The 13,311-nt window shown below is 46.2% G+C and overlaps 1 protein-coding gene across 1 annotated transcript in view; it reads right to left on the bottom strand.

The window, feature by feature from the left end:
• Positions 1 to 13,311, bottom strand: part of LOC138547986 (cytochrome P450 4B1-like) — a 196,804-nt gene that overhangs the window by 149,371 nt on the left and 34,122 nt on the right. The window contains exon 3 of the mRNA XM_069642248.1: positions 1 to 45. Within this exon, the coding sequence (XP_069498349.1) occupies positions 1 to 45 (45 nt within the window). The remainder of the gene's footprint in view (positions 46 to 13,311) is intronic.

Raw genomic sequence — 13,311 nt, forward strand, 5'->3', positions numbered from 1 at the left:
CAATCCACGGAATAGCAAAATTGATGCCAAGGTCATTCTTTGGATCTATACATAGGGTAGAAAAAAAGCAACTCTGAGGTTTGACATCAGCATGTTGATTTGAAAAATTACTTTTTAAATCAATTCAATTAACTCATGCTTTAATTCGTCTCAACGAATTATAAAAGTAACACATTAATGTTAGAACACAAAAGGTCAAACATTTATGTTCACAAAATTAATTACATAAACAGTTATATCTCCCTTAGATACTAAAAACAATATCATAATTTCATATTTAGGGGTCACCACTGTCCTACTTGTCTATTAATAAATACAGTTAGATAAAATTTACTATGTTTCCTAAAATTAGCAATTTTGTTTAATACTGACAAATTGTGTTAAAACAGTAATCCACATAGTTTTTTAAAAATCTATATCAAATTGATTGTGTCCTCCCACGTATTCCTTATCTTTGATATTCCCATATTGTCATGATCTCTGCTTCCAAAAGGTCAGGGTTTTCCTAACTTCCTTGGAAGCAGATCCATAACCCAGGTTCCGAGTGCCAACCAGTCCCAATTGGGACCTTTTGGACCCAGTCCTGGCGCCAGTGGCACCAGGCTCATAAATATGCCCAGTCCCAGCGCTGGAAGCGCCGGGCTCATAATGCTTGGGTGGACTTACCTGCAGCAGACCATGCTGCTTACTTGCCTGCCAGTTGAGCCTCTGATCCTCTTCTGTTTGGAACTACTTTTGCTGTTGGGTGGGGCAGGAGCCACTCCCTAGGTTCAGAACACTGGAACTCTTCTGGAAAGCAGGAACTCTTTTCTTACCTAGGCGTGGCTGTGGAAGGAGACACCTAAGCACTACAGGAGGCTATTTAAACCACACCCGATGGATGAATCTTGCTTTGCGTTATTCTGCATCCTCTGCAGCAGAACGCTCATCGTGTCTTCTGCATCTGATCCTGGGCCTAAGGAAAAAGGCTTACCATCCTGAATCCAGTCTTCAGCAACACCTATAAAGACAAGAAAGAACAGGTTAGCATTACGGTCTTCAGTGACAGCGCTTCACTTACCTGGTCCATCGGTTGTCACCAACGCCTCGCGCTGCATTCCGGCATCTGAAAGACAAAGGCTTACCTACTCTTCGTGCGCTCCGGAGGTCTTCGCACTGCATTCCGGCATCTGAAAGACAAAAGCTTACCAACTCTTTGCACGCTCCGGAGGCCTTCGGCGCTGCATCCCGCATCTGAAAGACAAAACAAGGTGCGTTTAAAGACATTGGGGAACTTTAATACTCACGTGCCATTACTCCTTTCCACATCTAACCCAGTGGGTATTCCGGCACCCTGCAGCCGCTCCGAACTTGTACCTGCAAAATAAAAAGACAGTTAGAGCGCATCGTGAAGCAGGCAACAAGCGCTTACTTACGTGCTTCCAGGCGCTTCTATTCATCACACGGGCTCCATCTACAATTCACTTCAGCCCGTCATCCGCCATCGCCGGAACCCTGCAAAACAAGAGACATCATTACTAAAGACTTTTAAAGACATTAGAATTACTCGAAACTTACCGTTCGTGCAGTAAACGACGGACAGCAGTCCTCTGAAGTCAAGAGGCCTGCTCCCCTTATCCAGTGAAGAAACTGGTTACAGCACCCTGCCCCGAGGCAGATGGAGAGCACGGCGTTCACTTACCTAAGGTGAGAGCGTTAACCTTTGGGGTTCTACAGGAGAAGAGAAAGGGAAGAAGAGAGAGACATTCAATAACCCAGTTCATTAATCCCATATTTTCTATCTGCAGACATCTTACCCTTCGAGTCAGACATACAGTGCACAGAGGTCCAGCCCAAAGTGCCAGCCGTGTGTTACACATCACCTTTGAAGATACGGTATACGCCCAGTCAAGACCGGCGCCTCTACGGGAATCAGGTGAGCGTTACACATATCCAGCTTGCTGCTCCGAAAACCTTTCAGTAGACGGCGCTGCGTGTCGATGACTGTCGAGTCAATGTCCCTCTATCTCGACGTCGACATCATCACTGGCATAAATAGTTATGCACAAAGTCCGTTGCTCAGTTCTGTTTTTCCACGCTTCATGACACTCAGTTCTGTGCTGAGAATGAACATTTTAGACTTTCTGTCAAAAAAATCCTTTGAATACTCGAGTCGAGATGGCCTCTTCGTCGGCTCAATCCACACTTCGATCCAGCTTTAAAAAATGTTGTGATTGTAAGGCAAAGATGTCCTTGACAGATCCACACAGGGTCGGTCTATGGTGCCTACGGGCAGAGCATCCCTGTTTGGAATGCGAAGGGTGCCTCGAAGGAAGTGCAGAGGGAAGCTGGAGAGAGGTAGGCCTTCTAAATCTATTACCCCTACCAAAATTACCTCGGATGAGTCGAGACAGCCATCTCCTCGTCGAAAGAAACACTCCCGATCAAGGTCCGCAGCGCATTCATCCGCATCGAGATATAGCAAAAAAAGGCATCACAGATCGCCTTCCACATCATCCTCCAGTTCACCGGAGAAAGTAACATGTCCCACTAAAAACAGCTCCCCGGCTAATTGTGAGGAAATTAAAAAAAAAGATGATGAAGGTGTTCGAGAACATGGCCTTGCCCCTCTCTGAGACATCTACAAGCGATAACCCAGGAAAAAAACCTGGTAGAGATAAAAGCCGTGGGTCGTCAACTTTGGCAAAACATACTCCTCGAGAGTGTCACAGACCCTTGAGTCGAGCCAAAGCCTCTTTGACGCACAGTGCGTTGACACTGTCGACTCACACATCGATCCTGATAACTGTGTCATCGACGCCGACTCACACATCGACGGCGATATCTGCGTCATCGAGGCCTTCGGCATGTCTGATGAAAGAGAAATCTTCGACACCTCGTATGTCAAACCTGTCGACATCGATTACTTCGACATCATCGAGGCCCATTACTAATCTATCAAGGCCAATGACTTCTACATCAACTGTGATCAGTTTAGCCCCTCCTGTAAAGACTTCTACAGCTCCTCCCTCTTTGGAAAAGAGCTACACACCACTACCACGCTTTGATTATTTCAGAGCTCTATCCTCAATTTATGAGGAGGGTAAGAATTCAGATCTAGAAAGACCTTTTGGTCTAGAAAGAGTTAGAACCCACATTCCAGAAGAACTAATTTCTGAAGAAGTGAGGTTGAAAGATTTACAGGATTTCTTGCGAGAAGCAAGTGGAACAGATACCTCTCCTGGGATAGATTTTAGAAAGCCTGAACCAGGGGAACATGCTGAGAGTAATTATAGGTCTCTCATCAACAAAGTCATCGGATATATGGGGTGGGCGAGACATGTACCCACACACGAGCAAGATGACCTCACAGACATACTTGACAGAGGACCACAAGAGGATCCTATAGTTCCTTTTCACAAATCTTTGCAGAAAAAAGTGTCCAGGAAGTCATTCCAGCAGTTAGTAAGAAGTTGTCTGCGAAATATAGAGCTTCATCTGCAGACCCACCATACTTGTCTAAACATCCAACCCCTGAAAGCTTGGTTGCTCAGGCAGCAACATCCTCGGGAAGACAATCAGCATATCCCACAATCCCCCAAGATCGTGATGACAAAAGACTTGACGCCATGGTCAAGAAGGTTTTCTCGGCATGTAGCATGGCATTAAAGTCTGCAAACGCCACATGCACGCTGGCAAGGTTCAGGCACACCCTTTGGGAGTGTGCTTCAATGGTGGCTGATTATCTCCCAGAAAGGGAGGAACGCAACGGTTTCTTGAATATTATCAAGGATGGGAAGGATGCCATGTGTGAATCCCTCCAAACCGGTCTCGACTCTGTTGACAGTATCAGCAGAGCAATGGCGGCTAGTACCACACTCCGCAGATTTGCGTGGTTGCGGAAATCTGGATTTGCTCCTGATGTGAAATCCAGACTTCTGTATATGCCTTTTGACCGCACCCATCTATTTGGTAAAAAAGCTGATGACAGTTTGGAGAAGTTGCAAACTTCCAAAGCGGCAGCCAAAGTCCTTGGGGCTGCAATTAGACAAACTCCAAACCGCCCCTCAGGTATGCCCTGGAGGGGTAGGTCCTTACGCTATTGCTCCGCATTTGGAATAGGCAGAGGACAGCCAGCTCAAAGGGGCCAAAGACGAATCACCCGTGGTGGACGGGGCAAAGGTACTAAGTCTGCATCCGCAGGTGCTGCTTTACCCTCAGCATCTGCTTTAGCTGCCCCAAAATCCCTCTGAGGTCTTACATCACAAAACATCAGTGGGAGGCAGGTTAACTCAACATCTGACAGAATGGCAGGCTATTAATTCAGATGCTTAGGCATTGGAAACAGTTGCCCAAGGTTACTGCCTGCCTTTCCTACTCACACCTCAGAGTCATCCACCGGGGAACAACTCTTTGATGTTGCCAGACCCGCTCCTGATGCAGCAGATTTTGGACCTGCTACAGAAAGGTGCTATAGAACCAGTACCTGCGGCGGAGAAAAACAAGGCTTGGTACTCCCCATATTTTCTAATTCCAAAAAAGGACCCGGGAAAGAGACCCATCTTGGACTTGCAGCAATTTAACATGTTTCTAAGGAAAGACAAGTTCAAGATGTTTACGCTTTGTCAAATCCTTCAGGCCCTCCTGCTCCAGGATTGGTTGGTATCTCTGGACCATCAGGATGCTTACTTTCATGTGTCTATACATCCAAAACACAGAAAGTACCTGAGGTTCGCCATTGGCAGCTCTCACTATCAGTTTCGGTTCCTGCCATTTGGGCTAACCTCCACCCCGAGGGTCTTCACCAAGCTAATGACGGTGGTGGATGCGAGTCTCAGGAAAGGGGAGAGTCACTTCAACCATTACCTGGATGATTGGCTGATCAGAGCGAGTTCCCCGCAACAAGCTCTGCATCATCTAAACTATGTTTGCCACTCCCTCCACAGGCTGGGCTTCTCCCTCAACTTCAAGAAGTCCCAAATGATACCATCTAAAAAAAGCCTGTTTATTGGAGCAATCCTGGACACATCCCTGGGAAAAGCCTTGCCACCAGAGGTATGAAGACATTTTACAGATGGTGACAAAGGTTCAGAATGCCCAATATCTCCCAGCCTTCGACTTTCTGAGGTTGCTCGGCATGATTTTCTGCGATTTTCCACTCCTCTATGCGTTTTCTCCAGTCGCTGTCATTTTTCATGTAAGAAGGAGGTTGAGGAGGTTCAGAAAAGCCGTTGTTAGGGAGAATTCTCCAGAATGCTAATTTCCCTTACCTACTGAGTCCCTCGGCAGCATTTTTGTGTTCATAGACTGTGGAGTCTCACCTACTCCATAGGCATCATCTTTTTACTGTTTGTCATGTCTGATATGGAAAGCTACAGTCAAGAGACCCTGCTTAGTTACACTGTGGATTATATAAAAAATCTGTGTAGAGAAAGGAATCTCTCTGTTAAAGGCAAAAAGTCAGAATTAATTGAAAGGTTGTTAGAGAAACAAAGTCTGGGGAGTGGGTTTGACACACCTGCCCCTCCAGCAAATGTGGAAAATAATGAGGATGATAATGTGTCAATTATTATGGATGGGTTAGATGAGGCAGATGTGTCTCACAATGTAGGCCTTACTGCTCCTCTACCTGCTCAGCAACCTCAACCTTTGTCCAATGGGACCCCTACAGGTCCTACGCTCAGTCCTGAATTCATTGCTCTAGAAAAGATGAGGATTGAATTGGAATTTAAACGTATTAATGCTCAAACTGAACAAAAGCATCAAGAACTTAAGCTCAGAGAAATGGAGTTGAACCATGCACTAGAAATGAAAAAGTTGTCTATTAAAATTGCTTCTCTCCCAGAGTCTTCTAGGTCTTCCAATCCTAAGAGACCCTGTATGCCTAAAGACATTGTGGGTATGTATGAGGCTAAGATTGATATTTTGGATTGGTTGGCAATGTTTGAGTATAACCATGGGATTCAAGACGTTACAGGGAATCAGTTGCTTCTTTTGCTGTTCTATAGGCTACCCACTGTTGCATCTGATGTTGTGATGGAGTTGGGGGAGGTGGATAGGATGGACTATGAGTGTGTGAAGCTAGCTCTAATTGCTAGATTTGGGAAGACCTCTTCCCAGTACCTTAAGAGGTTTAGCACCCTCAAAAAGCAAGATGGTACCCCTTCGGCTTCCTGGGTATATGAATATTTGAAAAACTTATATGGTTGGGTTAAGGGTTACAGAGTGAACACTTATGAAGTTATGAGAAATCTTGTTATGTTGGAGTCAATTTATGATGCCTGCTCTCCTGAGCTCAGACAGCACTTGGCTGATTCTAAGGAGATAGATCCAAAGAAGTTAGCTAAGGCTGCTGACTTGTGGGTTGCCAACATGGCGACTCACAAGAATTTTGAGGCAACTCAGAAGAAAGGATGAGGGAAAGCAGCCAAAGAAAGATAACAAGGAGAATTCTAATACTCCAATCAAGAAGATGTCCATAAACATAACCAGGGTAAGCCACATGGGAAACCAAATAGGGATAGTGAATCCTCTGGTGTCCAACCAGAGGGAGGTCAGAACAAACCCCCATTCCAGAGAGCATTTGGTAAATGCTATGTTTGTGGGTAAACTGACCATGTGAAAGGAGATCCCAGGTAAAAGGGTAAACCTGCAGGGATCAGCACTGCCTCCTTAGCCTTCTCGCCAGAGGAAGAAGTACAAATGGCTAGTGCCCGCTTTCAACTATTTGCTGAAGCACCCTTGAGTCTTATTATAGGGACATTGTTCTTGTCTGCTGGCCCCAGGAGAGACACTGGGGCCAGCAGAACAGTAGTGGATGAAAGCTTTTTCAAGCCTGGGGATGTTGCTAAGGCACCAAAAGGTCCCACTAAATTCTATGGAGGCCCTGTCCAGTTGGTTCCAATTCTACCAGCTCTCATTCAGTGTAATAATATGACAGTGAGGATTCCTGTCAGTGTCCAGAATGAGGTGCCTGGGAGAGTCCTGTTGGGGAATGTTTTAAAAACTCTAGGAGTGGTATCCAGTACCCCCAATCCTCCCAGTGAGGGAAAACAGAACCAAACCAAATTGGCTAGAAAGGCAACCTTAAGAGACCACTCTGAGCCTGTGGGAACCTCTACAGAGAACCCCACTGCCAGCCCTGGTATTAGTAAGTTGACCTCTAACCCAGGCAAAACTGAGGCTAGTATAGTAGGGAAATTGGAGCCCCAACCATGCTCCATCATTGCCCCTCCAATTGAATAGTCTTTGACCCCCCCCCTGCCTCTGAGGAAGAGGTAGATAGACAAATTGGAACCCTCTCTAGGCCTGTGAGAACTGGTAGCTCTCAAAGCTGGTGGAAAACCAGGAACAATAGGTCTAAGGCTAAAGACCTTAAGACTGTTGGATTATCTACTGAAGACTCCAATGTAAATCCTAGTGTTAGGAGGGAAACTTCTAAAATAGGTAAGGTCAGATCTCAGAGGATGTGGCATCATGTACATTGCTTGACCCCAGCCCCTCCAACCAAGATACCTGAGACCTGCTCTTGTGAGAGAGGTGGTAAGGAACCATGGAGGCCCCTCTAGATCTAAGGGATTCCTTTCGAAGGACCCTTTGAAAAAGCCTATTCTAGGTTCAGAGGTTGTTACAACTTCTGAGGGACTGTTTGTTACGCTCACCTGGTCTCTGCGGACGCATTGGGGCATGGTTGCAGCCCTACTTGGACTTGAATCACCTCATTCAGGCCTCTCCCTCAGTTGAAAAGCTGTGAGCGGTGGTACGTGGTGATACTGCTCCTGTGAATTATGGAAGATAAGCTCTCTGTCCTGCTACTTCTGGCATGCGCCTGTCGAATGGGATCTAGTTCCTTCACTGATCCCTGATAAGGATCAGTCCAGTCCAGCTGCGACTACGCTTCTCCTTATGATTGGTTAAGTCTTTCTTGAGCTCTTGTGATGCTTTTCGTTCTGTTTAATGTCTTTATATGTTGCTCCTATTTATGCCCGCAATAATGTCTCTCTTCTGTTTCCTTCCCTTAGATGGAAATGCGGCTTCAATGCAGCTGTGAGAACGCGAGACACGGCCGAATGGAAGATGGATGCTACCGCAATGTTCAACAGCAGGTAAGTGATGGTTTAAGGAAAAGCGCAAAATATGGTGAATCGCAACCTTAAACTGACTGTTTTTTCGATGTCTAACCTTGTCTTCTGTTTTTCCTTGCAGGCGCTGCTGTCGACGATGGAGTGTGTCGTGCTGCAGTGCCAAGATGAAGATTTCAGCGTTCCGGAATAAATACTTGGTTCGCGAAGAGATGTACTGGTAAGAACAGCTTCCCCCAGTTGGTAAGTATGCTGGCAGGAAGCAGGATGTCCAGGAAGCAGGATCTTCAAAGGTAAGTCTGACCTCAGGTGATGGGGAGCGTTACGCTGCTTGCAAGTGCAGAATAACACAAAGCGTTTGCCTTGAGGATCAGGGCAGCTTATATAGCTGAGAACGTGGGAACGCCCATTGGGGCCGACTTACCAGCCACACCCTGCCACTCCTAGAGAGTGAGTACGTGCAAAGGCAATCCGTTAGCAGCCACACCCAAGAATACACTTGAGGCTGCTTAATGGATGGAATGTTCAAGGTTAATGAATCCTGCTTTATGGATGGAATGTTCAAGGTTAATGCATCTGAAGTGCTATGTCCATAATAAAAGCTTTTTGGTGTTAAATGGATGTTCTTGTTTACTTTTGTTCATGAGCCTGGCGCCAAAGGCGCCAGGATAGTGTCCACTCAGGTCTCCTGTGCATGCGACCACTGCATGCCTGTGCCCCTAAATTCATGACCATGACAGCACTCCCCCTCAAGGCCCCTCTCAAGGGTGGTTCTCCTCCCGGTCCTGGTTTGGTGGGAGTATTGGGATGGAACTGTCTGATTAAACGCAGAGCATGGACGTGTTCACTGGGTTCCCAGGTTTGGTCTTGAGGTCCGTACCCTTTCCAGTCAATTAGGTAATACAATTTTGATCTAACAACCTTGGAGTCCAGGATGGATTTGACTTCATATTCTGGTTCTCCATCTATTACTTTGGGCTCTGGCGGAGAACTAAGCTGTGTATTGGACTTCATTGGTTTGAGGAGAGAGACATGAAACATGGGGTGAATTTTCATGTGAGATGGTAACTCCAATTTCATGGCGACAGGATTGATTATGGACTTTATAGTATGGGGGCCCAGGTATCTTGGGCGGAAAGCTTTTGGCCCCTTCAGGGGAATTTATTTGGATGCTAACCACACCTTTTCTCCAATCTGGTAGGCGGGAGCTTCCTTTCGATGTCGATCAACAAACAGTTTTTGTCTTTCCTTAGCCTTGGTCAGATGCTCTGTCACCTCTTTAAGAACCTGAGTAATGGTTTTATGGCTGGCATTTCCAGGGTATTGGGTGGATCAAATACTGATGTCCAAGGATGTCTTCCGTGCACAGTGTAGAATGGAGTTTGCCCTGTGCTTGTGTGAACTGAGATGTTGTATCCAGAGTATATTTTTCCAAGAATCCTCAGACTGTTGCAACATACACCTGAGATATTGCTCTAAAGTTTGGTTGGTTCGTTCAGTTTGCCCATCAGTTTGAGGGTGATGGCTTGTGGACAACTGGAGATCGATTTTGGCAATCGTACAACACTTTCTCTAAAAGGCAGAAACAAATTCCGTTCCGCGATCAGCTACTAATATTGGTGGAAATCCATGCAATCAAACAATTTAGTCTAGGAACACAGAAGCAAGAGTTGATGCAGTTCGGTGTCCCTTCAGAGGGATGAAATGGGCTGTTTTGGAGAATAAATCCACAACAACTAATACGGTGTTGTATCCATTGCAGGGTGGAAGATCTGTGATGAAGTCCATCAACAGGGTATGCCAAGGTGCTGGCGGTACTGTTAGGGGATGTAGTAAGCCAGCGGGGTTCTGTTTCTGAAACTTGTGTTGTGCACAGACACTGCAGGTTTCAATAAATTGGGCGATGTCTTTTCGCCAAGTTGGTCACCAGTAGTTTTGTTTTACCTTAGCCTGAGTTTTGGCTATTCCTGGGTGTCCTTTCACTAATGAATCGTGGTAATTTGTGATGATTTGCTTTCGCAATTCTTGGTCCTGGACATATACTCGTCCTTGGAAATATGGTAGATTGTCTTTGATGGTGTACTGATCACCTTTTAACAGCCATTCCTGTTGTGTTCATTGATCTATCAGGGATTGCAAACTGGTTCTTTGGTCATCCACACACGTGGTGGCAGCTATTCTGGTTTGAATCCTTTCCTCAGGAATGATGCGCACGGGGTCGGATGTTGCAAAAGCCTCTTTTTCTTCACTCATGCGTGATAAAGCGTCTGCTTTCCCATTGCGTACACATGTATATAAGTGATAACAAAATCGTTTTCCGCAGCAAAGAGAGCCCAACGATGTTGACGTGAGGATTGTGCCTTGACGGTTTTCAAGTATTGCAAGTTACGGTGGTCCGTGATGACAGTAACCGTATGTCTCACCCCAAGAAGGTAATGTCTCCAGGCCTTGAATGCTGCTTAAATCACCAGTAATTCCTTATCTGTGATTGCGTAGTTCAACTCGGGGCTGAACATTTGTGGGACCAGAATGCAACGGGGTGTCCTGTTTCAGGGTCTCGTTGTGACAATACTGCTCCTATGGCTATTTTTGAAGCATCTGTCTCCACTATGTAAGGTAAGTCTGGTCGTGGGTGTCGAAGGACTGGTGCTGTAGTGAATGCTAAACAAAGGGGGTCTGGGAATCTCTCTACGAGCACGACCACAGCCGACCTGTTCTTGGGCGAATAACCCCTGGGAGAGACTCTACCAAGTCTTTAGCTCACTGTCCCTTTCACAGAGAAGACATTTCCCCGCATATCAGCCCTTGTCCTGCCCAGGGGCAGTCCAGCACCGAAATGCTAGGCAATTCTCCTCTGAGCAAGAGTACCACCAGTAACCCCATACATGTGTTTCAGCCTTGTTGGGCATCATCAGTGAGGTGAAACTGTTGCCTCTCTAAGAACAGTGAGCATGGGGTCCACGTCTGGATCGCCCTGTTAACTTAGGGTGAAACCCAAAGTTAATTTATGCAAAACAAAAGGGGGTCTGAGAATCTCTCTACCAGCACAAACACAGCCCAATGACCTATTCTTGGGTGAATAACCCCTTGGAGCGACTCTACCAAGTCTTTAGCTCACTGTCCCTTTCACAGAGAAGAAATGTCCCCGCATATCAGCCTTTGTCCTGCCCAGGGGCAGTCCAGCGCCGAAATGCTAGGCAATTCTCCTCTGAACAAGAGTACCATCAGTAACCCCATACACGTGTTTCAGCCTTGTTGGGCATCATCAGTGAGGTGAAACTGCTGCTTCTGTAAGAACTGTGAGCAAGGGGTCCACGTCTGGATCACCCTGTTAACTTAGGGTGAAACCCAAAGTTAATTTATGCAAAACAAAGGGGGTTCTGGGAATCTCTCTACCAGCACGAGCACAGCCCAATGACCTGTTCTTAGGTGAATAACCCCTGGGAGAGACTCTACCAAGTCTTTAGCTCACTGTCCCTTTCACAGAGAAGAAATGTCCCCGCACATCAGCTTTTGTCCTGCCCAGGGGCAGTCCAGTGCCGAAATGCTAGGCAATTCTCCTCTGACCAAGAGTACCATCAATAACCCCATACACGTGTTTCAGCCTTGTTGGGCATCATCAGTGAGGTGAAACTGTTGCCTCTCTAAGAACAGTGAGCAAGGGGCCACGTCTGGATCGCCCTGTTAACTTAGGGTGAAACCCAAAGTTAATTTATGCAAAACAAAGGGGGGTCTGGGAATCTCTCTATCAGCACGAACACAGCCCAATGACCTGTTCTTGGGCGAATAACCCCTGGGAGAGACTCTACCAAGTCTTTAGCTCACTGTCCCCTTCACAGAGAAGAAATGTCCCCGCATATCAGCCTTTGTCCTGCCCAGGGTCAGTCCAGTGCCGAAATGCTACGCAATTCTCCTCTGAACAAGAGTACCATCAATAACCCCATATACATGTTTCAGCCTTGTTGGGCATCATCAGTGTGGTGAAACTGTTGCCTCTCTACGAACAGTGAGCAAGGGGTCCACGCCTGGATCGCCCTGTTAACTTAGGGTGAAACCCAAAGTTAATTTATGCAAAACAAAGGGGGGTCTGGGAATCTCTGTACCAGCACGAACACAGGAGAGACTCTACCAAGTCTTTAGCTCACTGTCCCTTTCACAGAGAAAAAATTTCCCCGCATATCAGCCTTTGTCCTGCCCAGGGGTCCATGTCTGGATCGCCCTGTTAACTTAGGGTGAAATGCTATGAATGTAGTGAATGTAGTGAATGCTAGTTTCAACTTCTGGAAGGCTTCTCCAGCTTCTGTTGACCAATGGAACTTTTGATTTTTCTTTAAGAAGGAGGTAATTGGATGTACAATTTGTGAAAACCCAGGTATAAACCAACATTAAAAGTTGGCGAATCCGAGCATGCTTTGCACTCCTTTCGTGGATGTTGGCGAGGGCCATTGGAGAATTGTATCCACCTTTTATGTATCCATATGTACGCCTTGTGGTGTGAGCATGAAACCGAGAAACTCGACCTAGGTTACATGGAAAAAATACTTTCCCAACTTGGCATACAATTGGTGTTGTCGAAGCTTCTCTAAGACTGCACGGACATGGCCTACATGTTCTTCCATGGAATTTAAGTAGATAAGAATGTCATCAATGTAAACAAGAGTGCAAACATCCAGTAGTTCACAGAGTACATTATTCATAAAGAATTGGAGCGCTGCAGGGGCAATGCATAGCCCGAAGGGCATAACCTGGTATTAAAAGAGGCGTACTTTGTGCGGAAGGCCGTTTTCCACTCGTCTCTCCCTTTTACTCTTACTAGATGGTATGCTTCTCTTAAATCTAGTTTTGTGTAGATTTGAGCATGTTTCACTTGGTCCAGGAGCTTTGGTATAAGTGGCAAAGGATATCAATTTTTTACTGTGATCTGATTGATGGCTCTATAGTCGATGCAAGTTCATAAGTCCCCCTCCTTTTTAGGCACAAAGAATAAGGGCGAGGAGGCAGGTGACTTGGACAGGTGAATGAAACCAGGTACTGATCCAGGTAAGTTTTAAGATGATGATTTTCCTGTTCTGTCAGAGCGTAAATTCAGCTGCAAGGGATATGGGCTCTGGGTACAAGATCTATTTGACAATGGCAGGGTCTGTGCGGGGGCAGAATGTTGGCTTGCTCTTTTTTGAAGACATCCTGGTAATCTTGGAATTCGAGCGGTAAGGAGCTGATGAGGCCCAACACGATTCCTTTCTTCGGTTTC

Source organism: Ambystoma mexicanum, chromosome 1q (assembly GCF_040938575.1).
Source record: "Ambystoma mexicanum isolate Mex_15411 chromosome 1q, UKY_AmexF1_1, whole genome shotgun sequence".
NCBI lineage: Eukaryota > Metazoa > Chordata > Amphibia > Caudata > Ambystomatidae > Ambystoma > Ambystoma mexicanum.